This window comes from Eumetopias jubatus, unplaced genomic scaffold (assembly GCF_037043125.1).
Source record: "Eumetopias jubatus isolate StellerSeaLion01/CBP00866 unplaced genomic scaffold, mEumJub1_p1.0 scaffold_7, whole genome shotgun sequence".
Taxonomy (NCBI): Eukaryota; Metazoa; Chordata; class Mammalia; order Carnivora; family Otariidae; genus Eumetopias; species Eumetopias jubatus.
Genome location: NW_028274813.1, coordinates 81,875,608 through 81,894,584, shown reverse-complemented (window position 1 = coordinate 81,894,584; position 18,977 = coordinate 81,875,608). Strand labels below are relative to the sequence as shown.

Here is an 18,977-nt window from a genome sequence, read left to right as displayed (position 1 = left end):
TAAAGTCAATTACCTAATTTTTTTCTGAATTCTTATTCAGTGACTGCATTTATGGGACCATTCCTCAAAGAATGATTTTAATATTTGGATTTTTCTCTACCTGGATTCTATTTCTTTGATATTTTTGAGACTTGGGGTACAATTGGTCAGTGGTTTTCTTTTTTTCCATTGAAATTCCTGGTAAAATTGTGTTTTATTGCCAATCTTGTAACATCAGGGATACATTATAGAAACCAGCATTTTATGTATGTGCGCGCTATGTGAAAACTAGTTGAAGTGCTATGATGACTTTATGTTTGATTTTAGGTGTTACAACTTCATTGGGATTCAGACAGATTTAATCACTATGAATTCTTACTTGGGCCCTGATTTTTCCAGCTTTCCTCTCTCTAATGCCTGGTGGCAAGTACAATGCACCATAGGAAGAAAATGAATTTTCTTCAGCAAAGCAGTGTTAGCGTAGACTTTGTTTTCTTATTGGCAATGCTACTTGGCTTAAACAGGAATTTAAGCAATTACCTGATTTTTTAAAAATTTATTTGATAGAGAACGAGAGAGAGAGAGAGAGAGCACAAGCAGGCAGAGAGGCAGGCAGAGGGAGAGGGAGAAGCAGGCTTCCTGCTGAGCAGGGAGCCCGATGCGGGACTCGATCCCAGGACCCTGGGACCATGGCCCAAGCCAAAGGCAGACGCTCAACTGACTGAGCCACCCAGGTGCCCCTGAATTACTTGATTTTTATTATCAGTTATCATCTTTCAGAATGCAGCAACTATATCATCCTGTTGGAGAGAGTATTTCTGTCAGAATTTTGAGCAGAGTTTCCATGCCTCGCTTTGATTGCACCAACTTAATCACGTTCTCATCTCTGAAGCAAATTCTGTGGCCGAAGGATGGACTGTGGTGATTGGTGTAGTCAGGGATTCATGCTTACTTTTCCTAGATGGGAGTTGGGTTAATCTCCCTGGAATAACATGTAGAAACTAGGGACAATAGAAAAAAGTAAGCCATAGCAATGAGTGCTTAGGAGGAAGCAGACATATATTCACTGCGGTTACTAACCTCCTACTGTTTCCCAATGAGAATACTGCGGTAAACCCTCTAATTTTAAAGAGCTTGAAGACCGGAGGGGATTAATAATAATTATTAAAATATTAAATAATGTGTTGGTGCTCCCCGATGTTAGACTGACAGATGTCGTAGAAAGAGACAACCACTTTCTAGAGTAATTTAGTACACAACTATTATAAAAGGACCCTATAAGAGGTCTTCTAAATCTTCTTTTTGGTCGTTCTTATGTTACACTGGGAATAGATGGATGATATTCTTAAATACATGGGTATTAATCAACACGTCCTAAACACCATATAGAGAGGGCAAAGGGAAGACACTCGGACTTTTTTTCTCCAGAGTGCACTAAAAGAAATGAGAATGCAGCAAATAACGATCAGCTACTTAAGAAAAGTTCTGTGGTTCTATTTTAAGAGAGAAGTTTTGTCTAGTTACAAGTCAGTCACTTGGATTCATGAGAAGATTTTATGTCAGCACTTTTTACAATGAATTGGCACTAGAATTAGAAGTCCAGTTTATTTCTGATGAAATAGAAATGAGCTGGCTATTTTCATCTACTGATAGTGGATGATGTTAAGGATCGCTTACATCACATTTCCTGGACTTTTAAAAAATGAATTCTGTAGCTACTATTTTCAGAGGAGTTGATAGGCAATTTCTTTTTTGAGCCTCCTCTTTCAGTTGACATGAAAATAACAATGGTTCATGTCAATGTCAATGTGTGACAGTGTAATTCATCTTGCTGTGAAGAGTTTTGTTGTGGGGTACCAGCAGAAGTTAATGTCATGCTTTTAGACTTTCCTAGGAATGACATGTGCGTCATAAGGTTTGAGTCGGGAGAGGTGACATGGGTGGGAATTTGGAGTGGTGACAGAGAGGAGCCATTTTGGCCCATCACCCTTTTTGAGGAGCTCAGCTTTCTAACCCTGTGTTCTTCTGGTATTTGAGTGTGTGTGTGTGTGTGTGTGTGTGGAGAGGGGTTGAGAGCTTATGGCTTCATAATGTGTTTCTGCAAATAGTATTTGGGGTATAATGAGCCTTTATGTTATAAGAGTTTACGAGAAGGGAAGGAAGACAGAATGATCTTAAGTAATGGATTTTGCCATTGAAAGAGGGGACACCATTCATTCCATAGCTCGTCAACCGAAAGGACCTCAGGTCTAGAGGGAACCCTAAAATAAAAACACTGATTTTTAATAAGAACACGTCCTCTGCCTTTCAGGGTAACATTTTGAAAAACTGGAAATCAATCGGTCAGTATTCTACATTCATTGTTAGCTCACCCGAAACTCAAGGTCTGCTTATTGTAATGCTTTGGCCTGCTCTTCAAAAACTAATTTGATACTTTTTAAATGTATTTTTAGCATTTCTTCTAAATTCTTCTTTAGTCCTGTTTTTGACCAAAGGTGAATTCATTCTCTAAAAGGTGACGTCTAGAGTTTGGCCCAAATTTGTAAGGACGGCTCCTCCCTTAGTAGCACTTCTAATGCTTCCCCACGACGTGCAGTTGTGTTGTCCACCCAGTGCTGTCACTCACGGGTCCAAAAATGGAGTTGTGAGAATTGTGTGCGCTTCCCTTGTGTTTTTCCCCTTTTCAGAGTTCTTTGTAGAAACAGAACTGTACTTTGGGAAGGATTCAACAGATGACATTTCATTACCTTAGTAAAATAGAAAATTATATCCTGTTGGGGCCCCCTTCTTAAGAGTCCTTTCTTTCCAAGATTTTTTTTAAGTAGGTTCCACACCTAGTGTGGAGCCCAACATGGGGCTTGAACCCAGGACCCTGAGATCAAGACCAGAGCTGAGATCAAGAGTTGGATGCTTCCCTCACCGAGCCACCCAGGTGCCCCGTCTTTCCTGTGTTTGATATGGTAGGCTCATATTTTGTTCTTATTCCACAAATCCAGCGAATGTGTTTCCTAAGCAAATCAGTCTTCAATTATATAGGAACTGGGAATGTTAAGTTACTGTAATGTGTTCTTATGTCTGCCATATTGGTTTAGGAATGGAATTTACTCACGCCTCCTAACAAAGCCAGTAAGAGAATAAACAGGGATACAGTAAGTATAAATATAAATTTCCATATGATTTATTGTTGTTCCTTGTACATAAGAAACAGTAATATACAACTTACACTGCTTTAGAATGTAAAATGGATAAAAATGTGTACAAAAAAAGCACATTCCTAGAAAAAGGTATTGGCAAATAGTAAAAACTGGGGGGATAGTAACAAGCGAAAAACAAATCAAAAACAAAACAAAAACCCCAACAATTCTTCAATTCAGTGTGCAAACATTTTATAAAAATAGAAATACTAACTCTACAGGCAGTATTTCCTGATAAATTATTTAAATAGCATATCTACACAATCTGAGATCTATTCCAAGGGCAATGAGAAAATAATTTATAAAAATAAAGCAATGGCATATAAGATAGAAAAAAACGTAACTTTCAGAAAATGTATTTAACATTTCCATGCTATTTCCTTATTGGGAATACTTTTCTGCAAAGAATTTTTATACTATGTACAACATTGCTTTTTTTTTTTTTTTAAAGGTACTACAGTAGCTTTAAGTCTGTAAGACACTTAAACTCTTTCTGCTTGATCCAAAAATTCTTTACCCAGTCACACAACAAATGAGGTAATATTTGTATATAAGTTTCACCTTTGTTATTTTTTTTTTTCTCTTTTGGAAAAACAAAAAAGTGTAGATGATTTTCTTCTCCCTGGAAATAGGCACAAGGGATGGGGCACGACAGTTTGAAAGGCCTCATGGCTTGCTTTGAAACTTAAAGACACTAGCAAATGGACAACTAATTCCACTTGAAAAGACAAAAAAGATCCCAAATCATTCACTCTGAGCACAAAGTGAAGAGCAGCTCACTCTGATGTTCCTCGTGCCGTTCTTGAGAGATTTGTTGATAAATCTCCACTACCTGCTGTCAGACACTTTCCATATGAAACCTAGATTCCAGGTAGAACAGAGTTAATAAATAATCTGTATTTACAATCTTACAGTCATGAAGACTCCTAACAAAGCTGATATGGATAGTCCTTAACGCTTCTTCCTGTTCCATGAATAGTCTTTCAGACAGATCCTCCAGAGTAGGTAAAAAATAAATATTTTATATTGTAAAGTGTTTGTAAAAAATTAAAAAAAACTACAGTCTAAAAGAGTTGGAAAAGTCCATGATATTCAGGAAAGAGACAAGGAATGTTTTAGTTGATAATTTTGTGCCTTTCTAACCATAAAAATACGAGCACGGCTGTACATCGCTTTGGAGGCAGCCTGGTGCTCACTGAGATGGTAGGTTTTCTGATTTTCCTGCTGCATCTGCGCAAGCTATGTGTGGAATAAAACCAACAATTTCAAGGTAAGCAGGCAGGGGCAGCCAGCACAGCCTTCCACCGGCTTAATTCTCACTCCCTATTGTGGTCACTATGGGTGATAGGTAAGGGATGGGGATCCGTGAGGAAGTCCAGAAGCCAGTCTTTCCCTCCCTTCCCTGCTTCTATTTAAGTGCCTATGTACGCGGGTTAATCAGCTAACACTGGTTAGCATCATGAAATCCAGCAAGAGTCTTCCAATCCCCTGAAAATGATTTAGTACCGAACATGTAACAGCTCCTCCATCTTGTCTTCATACAATCATCTCTTGGGGACACGCCCTCCCCTTAGGGCTTTGGCCCCTGCTCCCCCTCGTTCTGAGGGAGTCTGTCAAGGGTGGCAGTTTGCCAATTCTAGTGAGTCCTCCCTTCTCTCACATGCCTGGAAATGCGTTGGAGTCCACTGCTCCGAGATGGAGTCCCAATAGCACTCTACTCTGACAGAAACAGAGTGGACAGCCACCTGCTAGCTGAAGCACGTGGATGCGTTTGCTTTTTAAAAAAGCAAACCAACGAAACTGTTGATGTTCTTGGACGATTCTCTTTGCATTCAGAAGCTGCATGCTGAGTCTGATTGGGGAAAATGGCATTTTCTCAAGGCAAGTCCCATATTCTAGGAGTCCACAATGATATGCAAGCAGAGAAAAGGCAGGGAGGAGGGATCCTGGGGGTTTTCTTAAGCCCGTGGTTCCAGAAGGTGCAACACCAGCATTGGTTAGGATCAGTCTTTTGATCAACAGTTTGATGATTAGGAATCTGTTAAGTAAACAAACACATATACAAGCCCATTAATTCACGAAGGTACTAGCTTTATCAGTTAATAGCCTTAGTAGAGCTCTACTTTTATAGTAACCAAAGCATAATTTAAGATTGGCTGCAGTTCATAGGCCTCGTTCTTATCGTGGTCTTCCACAGCAAAGTATCAACAACCCTTCTCCAAAACCATCTTTTAAACAGATGCTTCCATAATTGGCACTCTCGATATTAGTCTGAATTAGAGATGTCAACTGCATTCACAGTAATGTTGCTCCTACCTCTGCATTCGTATTTCAGGTCGGAGAAGAACACCATTTCTTGAGAGAAGACAAACAACCCTAGCCTACCACCAGCATAGGTTTTGTCATAGATGGGTCCTGAGTCAGCCATGATTTTCTTCCCTTCATACATCACCACTCTGCAGGAAAAAGAACATCTTGTGAGTGACACCCCTACTTTTTGGGCTCCTCCTCCTTCCCCATCAGCGTGACTAAGTGAAACGTCACCAGTGTGATCTTTACCTAATGAAGCCGGTCTTGGGCCGGTGGCTGAGACGCCATCTGTAGGCAGTGAAATCTTTCCAGCCTATGTGACGAGGGTCATGCCACAGAGTGCGAACCTGAAGGGAAAGGAAGAGGTTGAATGAAACACGGCTCTGTCAAGATTTAGATTTTGTTCTGTAAGAAATAATATGGAAAAGGTACCAAATGGATCTAAATTAGAGGGCTGCAATGTTGTATTTTTCCAAGGCCTTTTATTGGCCTTGTGCTCTTGAATGTCCATATAAAGCACAAAGAGAGGGGGAGTCTTGAAGAGGCTGAAAACGTCTTTGGATTTGAAGGTAGCTCTTAAGTTACAGCAAGCCCCCTTCTCAGACGCTATTAGGCTTTTACAAAGCAGAACTTGGTATCTAAGGACCCTCCTTGCCCCCCAACATTGGGAGTGCTAGTCAAGCACCCATCCACTCTCCCTTCTTTGGGGCCTTGGTCTTACCTGGCCTGGGGTGTTTCCCGTGTGCCACAGGGCATTCCGCAGATGCTCTCCTGGCCCGGTGGTAGAGTTCACGACTTTCACAGAAAGGCCTGAGTATCCCTGAGCCCTAGTGGGGTTGGTGTCCCAGTAAGACTGGGTGACTTGCTTCCACATTACGACATAAAAGCGGCTGCTAGACTGGTAGCCAAACACAAATCCAGCATAGTCGTCATCCCTTTCAGTGTTAATGAAGAAGGTGCCACTGAAGTCCACGGCATTAAACTCATCATAACCTAGGAAAAGGAGGCCAGACCCGGGTTAAAAGCTGCAGCCTTCAGAAGCTTCTCTGTTACATTCCCAGACAGCCTGAGGGAAACACATAAACGCCAGGTTTTAGATTTGCTTCTTTCCCATGTGAGTGCTAGCCTTTTGTATGGAGAACTCACTACTCACCTACAGCAAGTCCAGGATCACAGTTGACGGTCTGGACAAGTTCTTTACCCTGATGGCGTACAACCCAGTTAGGGTCATTCTGGGATGTCCCTTTGGGATCTAGAGGAATCATCTGGAATCGGCGGAAATCAGTCTCGCTGATATCAATGTTTTCAGGACAGATGTCATCGATGTCTGGCACATTGTCATGGTCAAAGTCATCTTTGCAAGCATCACCTCGACCATCACCTAAGGTCAAAAAAGGCAAGAGTTCAGTGAAATTCTGAATCATGACTGGTCTCAGAAATTCACTATTCTAAGTTGACATCTTGTCTCTTTATCCTCTCAAATGCACTTAGTTTTGCTTTTATTTTCTCAATCCAGATAGCCATGGTGTTAGTCTCTTAGAAAGGGGCTCCACTGACTCACCATCAGAATCCTTCTGGTCAGGATTGGGCACGAGTCTGCAGTTGTCCCTATCATCAGGAATGCCATCATTGTCATCATCATGGTCACAGGCATCTCCCTTGCCATCTTTGTCATGGTCAGCCTGGTTGGCATTGGGCACATAGGGACAGTTGTCCAGGTTGTTCTGGTGGCCATCTTCATCAATATCCTGATTGTTGTCACAGGTATCTCCAATGCGGTCTGAGTCAGAGTCGAGCTGAAAGAGACAGAAAGGGAAGGTAAATTGAAGTTTAAGTCATTAACGGTAAAGAGAACTTAATGGAAGCTTCTCCCATGTTTGATATGGCCAGTGGGGTTTCAGGTCCATAAGCTATTGCCAAAACAGTAGGAGTAAAATTTTCTTGATCCTTGGGGTGCCTGGGTGGCTCAGTTGGTTTAGCATCTGGCTCTTGATGTCAGCTCGGGTCATGATCTCCGGGTCCTGGGATTGAGCCCTGTGTCGGGCTCCACACTCAGTGTGGAGTCTGCGTGGGATTCTTTATCTTTTCCTCTCCCTCTTCCTTCTGCTCCTCCCCCACCTTGCTCAAATAAATAAAATCTTAAACTTTCTCGATCCTTGTTTTCATATGAATTTGAAAACGTATTCAGAGTTTTTATATATAAAACTTTCTACATAAAATCAGTCACTAAGATACCTCACTTTAATGGATCAAAACATTAAGACTTCAGTCTGATAACTGCTTATTTCTCAACACTAAATGAAATTCTTTGTGTCTTATTTTCCATTGAAGTTTTCGGTTATAAAACTGTTGACACGTCCACTTCTAGTCTAGCTCATTAAATCATAGAAACATAGCACTGTTTTTTGTGTATATTGGGTAATGCGTATGGTGGAGATAAAGGATTTTTAAATTTTTGTATTTGGTTTTAATACATCTAGTCTGTGAGGGTTATTTGTTGGTTCAGGTAAAGTCAAACTTCTAAGTTTCTTAAACTATTTCTCAGTACTTTCATATTCTTCAGTGTGCTTGGGATGCTCAGAGATTATTTATACAGAGACTGGAATTTTTCTTGCAAGTAAGATGTACATAATGCCTGAATAGTTATAAACATTACAATCTGAGGAACAAAACAAATTCTTCCAGGGAGATAAATGATATTAATGAAGTTTCTGGTAAGACTCAGACTCAAAACAGAGGACCCTCAATGCCATTTGCTCAGCAAAGCTATCCCAGAGCCTTCCACTTTCCTGTTACAGCCCACAGCTATTTATCCTGTTGCTTTTTATTTTCCAGGACCTCATAAGAACAAGTGTTAGGAGGGAAAAGCTGGATTTATCATTTCTGTGATCTTAAAAAAATTTCCATTTTTAAAAAGCTGGTTTCCAAGTTTCTACAGCAAAGCATTTTAAAAAAAGACCTGCCTTAACTTACATTGCTAAAATATCATGCCCAATTACACGTGAAAAGAAATACTTTCAGACATGGAACCTGTTCTGGCTAATGTCTACCTGCAGCACTCCCTCACACAGGTAGAGAATGATTTGTTTGCAATGCCAAATAATTTTGAAGAATGACAAACCGGAATTTCTCTACCTTTTGGAAGTACTTTTAGGTTGAGGTTTTCTTATAGCCAGATTATATTGTTAGCCATGAAAATGGTTATTAATTTTCCTGAGAATATTTTCCTTCCATCTTAGTCTCAGAAATGATTACTATAACTAGAGTTACCAGATTTCTGCTTTGTATAATTTGTCACACTAAGGATTTTTGGGATGCTCTCATGCAAGGAGGTCTCATGAAAGATTTCATGCTCATGAAAATACTGCGATTGGCTTTGAGACCTCTGACAGCCATGGTCACGAAAGAGTTTGAACTCTCTCTTTTTTTTTTTAAGGGCCTAGCAAAAGCTATTCCAGTACTCTACTGGAAGATTCTCAATGGAGTCCACCTACCTGATCTGGATTGTGTTCCAGAGGGCAGTTGTCACACTGATCTCCAACCCCATCCATATCCGTGTCCCTCTGGTCCACGTTGTAGACATACTGGCAGTTGTCTCGTTCATTGAGGATACCTACAGGGAACAGGTGACCAGTCAGGGCTGGAATCTCCAGCCTCTGGGGTTTCAACAAACCGCACACCCAGAGCCAGGGCTGGAGAGAACTCAGGTGAGAGCTGAGTCTGGTCACCACTGCCCCCAGGCCTGCTGCCATCAGGGGATGCCTCACCGTCCCCATCGATGTCTGCGGCACAGGCATCTCCTTCCCCGTTGTTGTCCGTGTCAGCCTGATCTGGGTTGTGGTTGTAGGGGCAGTTGTCACAGCGGTCTCCCACATCATCTCGGTCATAGTCATACTGGGCTGGGTTGTAATGGAAGGGGCAGTTGTCCTGCAAAAGAATGGAGCATTTTACCACACTGTCCGTGCAACCGGCTCAAGCCTGCAACCGTCTGCATTACAGAAAACTGCAGCCATCTGTAACATCCTCGCTGTAAAAATTGAAAGCCAGGGCCTACTGAATGAAAAATGGATTCCTGTGGGTTACAAGTTGGTGAAATGTAAATAGAAGGACACCGCCCCAGGTCTCAGTGTGCCCGATACAAATTTTACTGCAATTTAGGGAAGCATGTGAAACAAATCTGGGGAGCTGAGTGTCGTTTGCTCATACATTGTCATTTCTTGCTCAAACCTAGGATGGGGGAAGTGGTGAGGAAAACCCCAAACCCTCACTTTAAACCTTCTCTTGGCAACATCTAGGTGTTCCAACTGGGCCCGAGTAAGTCTGCGTCAGAGTCTTGCGTGAAGAAGGGGAACGAAGGAGGCATGGGCCACACCCTTACCCGGTCGTCTGGGATTTTATCATTGTCATCATCGTCATCACAGGCGTCGCCGCTCCCGTCCTTGTCATAGTCCTCCTGCCCGGAGTTGGGCAGGTTGGGGCAGTTATCCTGGGAAGAGAGGATGCACGTGAAAGCTCGGTCCGCATGCCCTTCGCTCAGCTCAAGCCCGGGGCAGGGCCCTCAGATGCCCCACACGGACCAGAACTGCCGTGCTCCCCGATGGCATCTTACAGTTTCTCACGCGAGGACACAAAACTAAACGTTTTCTTGAGGGATATGTCGTTTGTATAAATGCCCTGTGATTTATATGTGCTGGGAGCACCGGTCCTGCCCTGCTGGCATTTGGGAGAGTCGTGAACACTTTTCGGGAGGAAAGAACCTGCTCCGAGTGCACCGGCCAACAGGGCCCGCCCTCTTCACGTTCATGGCACCAGGGGATTAAATGTGAAGACTTTGTGCCATTTGGCCTTTGTGTGATTTCATCCTTCACTTTCACGTTCAAACTTTAAGCATTAAAAATGGCTCAGCCTCTTCCCTGGGTCAGGGCGATGTGCCTTCTTTCGGGAGGCACACGAGGGAAGCGGGCTCTACCTTTTTGCAGTGGTAGGTGGCATTGGCCACGCACACCAGGTCCTCGTTGGGCCATCCATCCAGGTCCGTGTCCTCCCCACAGATGATGCCATTGCCCGCGTAGCCGGGCTTGCACTCGCAGCGGTACATGGGGTCGCTGTAGTGGCCCAGGTAGCTGCACTTGGCATTCTTGTTGCAGTCGTGCGTCCCGTCCGTGCAGGGGTTGCGCGGCTTGCACACCTGTGGGACACGGCGTCCCGAAGTGAATGCAGAGTCTTTGAGAGAGTCCCCGCGTCCCTTTCCTCTCCACAGACACAGAGATCCCGTGAGGAGGAGTGCAGGGTACCTCTGTCCCTCCCGCTTCTCCCCCTGTGGATGTACAAGCCCATCAGCTCACCACTGAGTCCAGAGCAGCGTTTTCTAGTGTGATGGGCTATTTCTCCCCCTGCTGGATTTTCAATGGACTGTCTTGCCCCGTTTCTAAACCCTACGCCATACGCTCGGCCCTCTCTCCGTCTTTTGGGAAGGCTGCGACAGGACAGGCCTCCCTTGGCCGGCTGTTTAGGCCGCGGCCCCTCCGCTCCACTCCCGTCGGGGGGTCTAGTCTCGTCTACCTGTTTGTGGGCAGTGGCGTAGTCCACACCCTGGCCGAAGGGCTGCGTGCCCGTGAAGCGCGGCGGGCAGGGCAGGCAGTTGTAGCCGGGGTCCGTGTTCTCACACCGGTGCTCGCCGCTGTGGTGGAAGCAGGCGTCAGGTACTTCTCTGCACTGTGGGAGAAACAACAGTGTGCCTCCTGGGTGGGTGACGCCGCCCCAGGAAGGGGCTGGGACCAGTTGAGCTGCTTCCCCGACGCCTAATAACGCTGCCAGTACGTCCTTACCTCATCCACGTCTTGGCACTGGACGCCATTTCCGCTGTAGCCCGGGGGACAGGCACCGCACTTCCAGCTGCCGTCTGGGTAACTCGTGCACTTGACCCCAGCAAAGCAGGGATTGGACAAGCATCCGTCTGAGATCAGGGAGACAGACACATGGTTGGTCTGAGCGGCTCTTGTTGGCCTGCTCGTCACAAAACAAAGCGTTCAACATCGTGGGCTATATGTAGCCGTTCACGTGTTGAGATTACTCGGAATTGCCAGACGGACACTGTAGTCCAAACACGCAGGACCATTCAAAGCTAGAACCCCCCCATCCCCCCCAACCCGGATGCTGACCATGGATGTCAGTGAAACAACAACAAAGAAACCCGAACTCCCAAGGGCGCTCTTATCCTGGGCTGCAGGACTCACCAATTGGGCAGTCCTGCTTGTTGCAGATCTGGTTTTCTGTCGCGTCACCGACACAGTCCTTGCCTCCAAACTGGGGTGTGGGGTTGTTACAGAGCCGGCTACGTTTCTGCACCCCTCCTCCACAGGTGACAGAACAGAGGTCCCACAGTGACCAGGGACCCCAGCCTCCATTGACTGCAAGGAAGTGAAGCACAGGCCTAAGTTAAGGCCAATTTTCAAACACCTCACCTGTCCTAGAAGGCTCTAAACTTGTTCTCCGCTCGTCTGACACATGGAAAGAACGTTTGGGAAGAGAGTTTGAAATGGTTTTCTTTCTGTTTTTTATTAAAAGAAGCTGCTGAGAATGCAGGACTTTATTTCTATTTGTTCCCTAGGGAGAACGCCCCCCCCCCCCCCCCCCCCCCCCCCGCCGCTCCCATGACCCACCGAACTAGAGGCCACAGGCACCTATAGCTGCGCGGGGCTGTCGAGCCCTCGGCTGCGTAGCATGCTCTCACTTACTGGGGCAGGCGTCTTTCTGGCAGGCTTTGGTCTCCCGGGCTTCGCCTTCACATGGCTTCCCGTTCATCTGGGGGCTCGGAGAATTGCAGAGTCGAATTCTTGTGATCACACCATCGCCACAGGTCACGGAACAAGACGACCATGGGGACCAGTGGCTCCAGCCGCCATCCTGTTTAACTAAAATACAAAGCTGACAGTTACAGGGTGCGCACCAGGTGTCAAGCTCTGTGCTAACCACTTTGAATGCATTACCTAAACGAAATCCTCAAAATAACCTTATCACAAGCTATTATTCCCCCCAATTTGCAGGTGAGGAAAGGGCCTCAGGGAGGGAAGTTGTGCTCAAGGGTGCACAGGTGAGCAGAATTGGGGTTCAGAGGCAGACAGTCGAGAACCTGTACCCTTAACCTCTATGCTGTCTGGCTGAGGACAAGGCCCAGTCTGTGCTCTGCATTGCTAAGCGGCCAAGATGCTCACATCTCTTATCGCACTCCTGAATATGGCACGTCCGCGTCTGGACGGAGGAGCCCTCGCATCGGTTGTTGAGGCTGTCACAGGAGCGACCGCGCTGTTGGATTCCATTGCCACAGGTCGCAGAGCAGGAGGTCCACTCGGACCATGGGGACCAGCCGTCATCCGCAGAGTCGCTGGCTGCAGAGGAAGTGGGTTCATTTAGTGTGTGATCAGCGAAGACAAGCTATTCTGTAGCTCGTGCTCTTTAGGACCTTCTTCCTTTGCCAGAGGACGAAAAACCATCTATTTCTTAGGCCAGTAGCCGAAGGGTCTATCCCAAGTCCTTGCATGTATAGCAGCAGGGTAACGGAAGGCTCAGCACAGCCCTGCCTTCTCCCCGCATGGGTTGGGGCCTCCTGTCTCAGCATTTTGAGTTTCCCTTTCCTGACTTTAGATATCTGGATAGGCATTTCCAGTCTCAGGCTTCCAAGAGTACTAGATGTCGAGGCCGCTCATGGGAGTCACTCTGGACTGTCAGGGGAGCCATAGACCATGTGTTTGGCAGATGAGCTTGAAAGCAGCTTTGCTGCCGCTGGCTCTGCCTCCAAGTCGGTCATGAGGTTCATCAGTGTGCAGCAAATCTTACCCTAGCATGTGGGGCCTTCTCCGGACAGATTTTCCCAAGAGAATGGGCTTGTTTACTGTCTGCCCAGGCCCCAGGACTACAATCACATGTAGCTGTAGCAGACACAAGACAGAGAACTTGTTTCTCCTGCCGGCAGTTGGAAGTTTTCCTAGCAATCCCTGATTCAAGGTCAGGGCTCCGCTGGTCCCCAGCTAGCTTTGCTCCCTTTAGCCCACACCTGAAGTGAAAGCTGAGCAGAAGCAGATACGTGCATGATCATCACAGCGCCAACACGGTCCCTGGATGAGACCACTTACTCTGAGCTGTGACCAGTTGTGTCTACCAGTTGCTTAGGGGTGTGTGAGGTGTAGGGGGAGCACTACTTTCCTGCTTCAGTTCTTATCTTAATTGTGCTGAATCATTTTATGACTCGTACGTACTACATTCAATATTGTCTCAGCAAAGTGAATTAATTTATACTGGCAGCACCAACCAGGGGATAGGGTGCCATGGAACAATACAGTGCCTTATTTCTGCCAGTGCCCTGAAACGGAAACTGCTCTCATTCTTAGGCTTCCTACTCCTGCAGATAAAATGGATGTAACCTTCAGGCCCAGTTAAGTTCAGCGCAAGCACTACAGACCGTCAATTTATCTGGTGAGCCGATTCTTCTTCACTCTAGGCCAGAGTGTCAAAATCTAAGCAGTCCGTTTAGAGCTATTGCTGCTACACATTCGTCTCTCCTTTCCTCCAAGCATCAAGTCAAAATCAGTAAGCTGTGCCAAGATCATTATTGCCTAGAGAACAGCCAAGCCGTCCGTTAACCAGATGCTGGAGCAGGAAACGGAGTTGAAACAATGGAAATGGGGGTGGGGTTCCAATGTCCCCTTTCAGCTGTCCTGGGTGTATGGAGAATGGACCTGGTCACTCAGGAATGGTTATGCGGTTTTACGGACTTACGCCAACACCGTGGACAGCATTCTCCGTCAGGGACAGTGGCATTGGAGCAGGGCATGATAGGGCAGGACACTTTCTTGCAGATGGTAACGGAGTTCTGCAGGGCAAGAGGGAGACATGGGTTACTAAGCATATTGTAAGCAAAAGTTTACATACTGTAACACTTCAAATTACAAGATGAAACATGGTCAGAGCTGTAAACACTCCAATGGAAGGAGTTTAATAGATCTGTCTGATTTGCAGCCACCATATTGTGGAGACAGTTTTAATGCCTTAGAGAGTTCTTTCTTAATTGCTACCGAGTGGTGAAAGTGACAGCATGTAGAATTTATCCAAAGGGAACCACCAAACATCTTAAGTCTTTTAATCAGTGTCTGAAAATGAACTCCAAACGCAGTCGGGACTTTTAAATTTCAAAATTTTCTTTTTAGGGAGAAAAGATCAGTGAGCATTTTCCCCCTTCATGTATAAATCCGGTTTTATATTATGTTGGGGACGAATGGACATCAGGTTGGCTCCCAAATCTAGCAACCCAGGATTTGTATTTAAGTGGACTCTGCTCAGTGCATCAGGCAACCCGAGGCACCCGGTACTGGCTTTGGGGAGAGCCAGTGATACACACACACTGCAGGTGGTACCATCTGAGCTAGGTGGACAGTTACGTCCTCAGTGTCCGGGCTAAGTGATTTGAACAATCAGTACTGTATTAAGGGAATCTTGAGGTCATTGTTGAATGCAAGCAGGGTTGGGGAAATAAAAGGAATGTTCCGACCAGGTTTTATTTACCAGACATTCAACACCTAGCCTCTGAACGAAAGCAGGCGAATTACTCAAATGTCTTAGCAGATTTGTTCTTTTAGATTCTTAGCCTGAGGTATAATGAAGACTTTGAAAAACCTTGAGAGTTTCAAGATTTTACGGGAGGTCACAATTGCATCTTGAAAGAAACAACAACAACAAAAAACAACCAAAAAGCAACCACTTTGGTTATCAGGCTATGGAGCATAGAAAGAGCTTGTGTGGCCATCTGGTATTTCCCTACAGACTGGCTTCAAACACACGATCACTTCCTGTTTCATTCTGGAATGATCCCCCACCTGGCAGTGGCACTCGGTGCAGCTATCCACGGTCCACTCCTCATTATTTCTGTACTGGACTCCATTGTGGTAGCAGAGGGGAGGCCTCCTCAGCTCAATGGCCAACTCTTTGTTCTCTTCAGTCTAGAAGGGGGAGAAAGGTCATTAGCGTCATCCTCATTTTCACTGGGGGTCATCTGGTGATGCATCTTCCGGTGCTCATGCTAAAGGGCTGGGAGAGCAGGCCACTGACCACTTTGCGGATGCTGTCCTGGAGCGTGGTCACGATGGTGCGCAGGCCCCTCAACTCCAGGACCATGCTGGACAGCTCATCGCAGGAGATGCCGCAGATGGCCTGCAGATCCTTCGTCTTGTGGCCAATGTAGTTAGTGCGGATGGCAGGGCTGGAGCCGTTTACCACGTTGTTGTCGAGGGTGAGAAGGACACTGGTGGCTGCCAAGAAAGAAAGGAACGCCATAAGAAGAGTAATGGAAGGTCTTAACCCAGCTGTTCTCACCGGCCAGCCCCTGGAGCTCCTAGTTGGAAAGACATTATACCTGGGATGAAGGACAGAGGGTGAGGGGAGGCACATAGGTGGATCACCCTTTGAGGTCACTTTTACACACCTCTTAACTAAGTTACCCGAGGTAATTTGTGCACGACCGCGGTTCCCTAAGTTTCTCAGCTTGTTTTGGGTAGAATCCCCTGAATGTCCTCATATGCCCCCCAGAACAGAAGGGTACTCACCGCTCGAACAGCCTTTATTCCTGAGGATGGCTTCTGGTGTAGTTCCAAAGACAAACCTCACGTTCTGCAGCACCCCCTGGGGGCAGAGGACACACATTACTGGTAGAGTGGTGGTGGGGGAGGCGGCTGGGGGGAAATGGGTGGGGGAGATGGTTTACGCCAGGAAAAGGACACAATAGAGGTTCTAAAAGTTTGAAAGAGCTCCCTTTAGAGATTACCATGTCAGAATAACACACCAACGTGAACTGCCAAACAATCACAATCTTAATCTGATCTCCCGCCAAGTTCTTCAGTACTTTACAAAGAAATCCGTTATCAGCCTACTTGGGTTCACAGGAAATGGAATCAGATACTAAGGACACGCTGTAATGACACTGTCCCGTGTCAAAGAGTTAGATGTGGGAGTTTCAAAGCCACAGTTGCAAAAACCTAGAAGTTTAAGTGAGGAAGAAGCTGCAGCAGCAAATAACCACTATTTTTCACCTTCGGAGACCGGCTCCGGAGACCGGCTCCATCCCTATGGGGAATCAAACAGCAAAGTGGTATTTATTCTGCTCGCAGTATCCATTTCAAGCTACATTACAATTGGTAGAATGCTTTGAAATAAGTTATTTTCTTGAAAAGAGCATAAGGAGTCTCTAAGGCTTGAACAGGTGGCTATAGGAAAACCATTTCCTGTTTCCTTTAGTGGTTTTCCAAGTGTGGTCCCCAGAACACCAGCACCAGCAGAAGCTTCACCTGGAATTTGTTAGAAATGCAAATCATCAGGCCCCATTCCCAGACACACTGAATCTGCAACTCCGGGACTAGGGTGCAGGGGTGTGTGCTTTAACAAGCCCCGCAGGTGAGTCTGATGCTCCCTGAGGTTTGAGAACCACTGCTTTAGGCCCCGGGCAGAGTCTCCTATACCAGAAACCCTGCCTCTCCTGCTCTATCTAGCCCTCCTGACAGGTCAGCTGCCGAGCAGTCGACCGCACCGAAGACAAGGATGCCTCACCTGGAAATTGTCATTGACCCCTCCTTTTGCGACGCGGAGCCTGGCCGTGGTGGCCAGGTCCCTGGTGAAGATGCTCTGGACAGGGACGTCCAGCTCTGCGTTCTCCATTTTCTCACAGCCAATGTACAGCTGGGCCCGGTCCTCCTGCACAAACAGGGTGATGCTCTTCCACTGGCCGGTCGCCAGCAGCGCTTCTTCCACCGACACCACGTGTTGCATCCCCTGCACGGTCAGGCTCAGGTCCAAGGTGCCCGCTTTGCCATTGGAGACCACACTGAAGACCTGGCCCGAGTGGTCTTTCCGTTCTATGGCCAGCAGCGTGCCTCGGGTCTTCTTCATCTGCCTTAGGGAGGCCAAGAGAAGGAAGCCTTTCTCTGCCCGCACAGCATCCACCAGGTCTTGGAACTTGTCATCAGGCACGGGGGGGATTAGGTTGGCATCCTCAATGCGGAAAGCTGGGCTGGAAGGGTCAGGACCCTTCACCAGGCGGCGCCCGGAGCCCTTACGGGCAGCCCCGGTGAGTTCAAAGATGTCGAACACGCTGTTGTCTCCCCCAGACTCTGTTCAACAGGAGCAAGACACACAGTGAGCTTTCTAAGCTGAGACCAGGGATGGCGACTAAGAGACAGGGCGAGAACTCTGGGCAACCACGGCAAGAACTGAACGAACACCAGGGTCAGAGGGAACCTGCCTGCTGACGTTCCGGCAGGGCTCTGGGGAGAGACACCTGGCAGAGAAGAGAATGGGAGGAAGGCACACTCGGGCTAACCCGGACCTCCTCATCTTCCCTCCCCTCTCAAAAGGTATCACATAGACTCACCAGGAATGCGGCTGGAGCCACATGCATGCAACAGGAATAGGACACTGAGTCCCCAGGCCAGCCCCATGGTGGAGCTGTTTGTGCCCAGCAGGGAGCCTGTAACAGGAAACACAGAGCCCAAGGTCAGAGGCAGCCAAGCAGGGAGGGTGGGTACAACCTGGGGGCTGGGCTTGGGGCCAGGGCCCTGTCGCATCCCCCTTTGGCCCCACATTTGCTGGACGGGGCCCGGGGGGGGGGGGGGCGGGGTGTGTGTGTGTGTGTGTGTGTGTGTGTGTGTGTGTGTGAAACGACAGTATTTACTTTGGACAGGGCATCAGGAAGAAAAAGAGTCGAGGGGAGGAGACTGTGGTTTTAAAGTTGGGGGTTGGCGCTGGGGCAAAGACCAACCACCTGGGACTTTTCCTTGGGAGGCCGAGAGCAAACGGCAGGACCAGGAGATGCAGTCTGGGGGCGCAGGGAGGCACGGGGAAGTAGAGACTCTCCTCTAGACGACTGATAGAAAAGTGTGGGGAGCACTGGGAGAATAAAAGAAAATCCTGACGAGTGGGTCTGTGAACCCCAAGGCCGGAGAAAATAGCTCTGGAGCCCTTCGACGACAGGGACAGCGGGGGAAGGCGAAGAGTAGCAGATCCGGGGTCTCCCGAGGGGCTGAAGCCTCGGAGCTCGAGGTGGCTGACCTGGGCAGCACCGGTCCTCGGCGGCCGCCCGGGGACTCCTTACCTGTGTGCACTCGGGTGCAGCGGTCCGGGGTGGAGGCGAGGGCGCAGCGACGGGCACCGAGTCCGGGAGGGGCGCGGGGCGGGCAGGGCGCCCGGGGAGGCGGCGGCCGGAGTCGGAGGCTGCGCGGGAAAGGCTCGCGGGAGCCGGGACTCGGCGGCCCGCTCGGAGACAGTGGCTGGCGAGGCGGCGGAGCGGCGCGCTTTTAAAGGCGCGCTCACATTCCTGGGGATTCCTCTGGCCAATGGGAGGCGGCCGGGCAGGAGAGGGGGGCAGTCTGGGTTCCTCTCTCCGCCCCCTGCTGCCTGGCGCATAATTTTCCAGCTGGGAGGAGGGGGGCGGTTCGGGCGAAGAGCCGTGGAAAG

The 18,977-nt window shown here is 47.5% G+C and overlaps 1 protein-coding gene across 1 annotated transcript; it reads right to left on the bottom strand.

Moving 5' to 3' along the window:
• Positions 1-3,141: 3,141 nt before the first annotated feature.
• Positions 3,142-18,784, bottom strand: THBS1 (thrombospondin 1). The gene is made up of 22 exons (XM_028119407.2): positions 18,616-18,784; positions 17,896-17,991; positions 17,076-17,635; positions 16,079-16,154; positions 15,585-15,784; positions 15,353-15,475; positions 14,259-14,352; positions 12,698-12,871; positions 12,221-12,397; positions 11,720-11,893; positions 11,312-11,439; positions 11,046-11,198; positions 10,453-10,671; positions 9,862-9,969; positions 9,251-9,410; positions 8,978-9,096; positions 7,045-7,279; positions 6,637-6,864; positions 6,205-6,476; positions 5,733-5,830; positions 5,490-5,629; positions 3,142-5,211 (listed from the first exon to the last, which is right to left on the bottom strand). Exons 2-22 carry the CDS (start codon positions 17,960-17,962, stop codon positions 5,204-5,206), a joined length of 3,513 nt encoding a protein of 1,170 aa, XP_027975208.1. The 5' UTR covers positions 17,963-17,991; positions 18,616-18,784; the 3' UTR covers positions 3,142-5,203.
• Between the last annotated feature and the right edge of the window lie 193 nt (positions 18,785-18,977).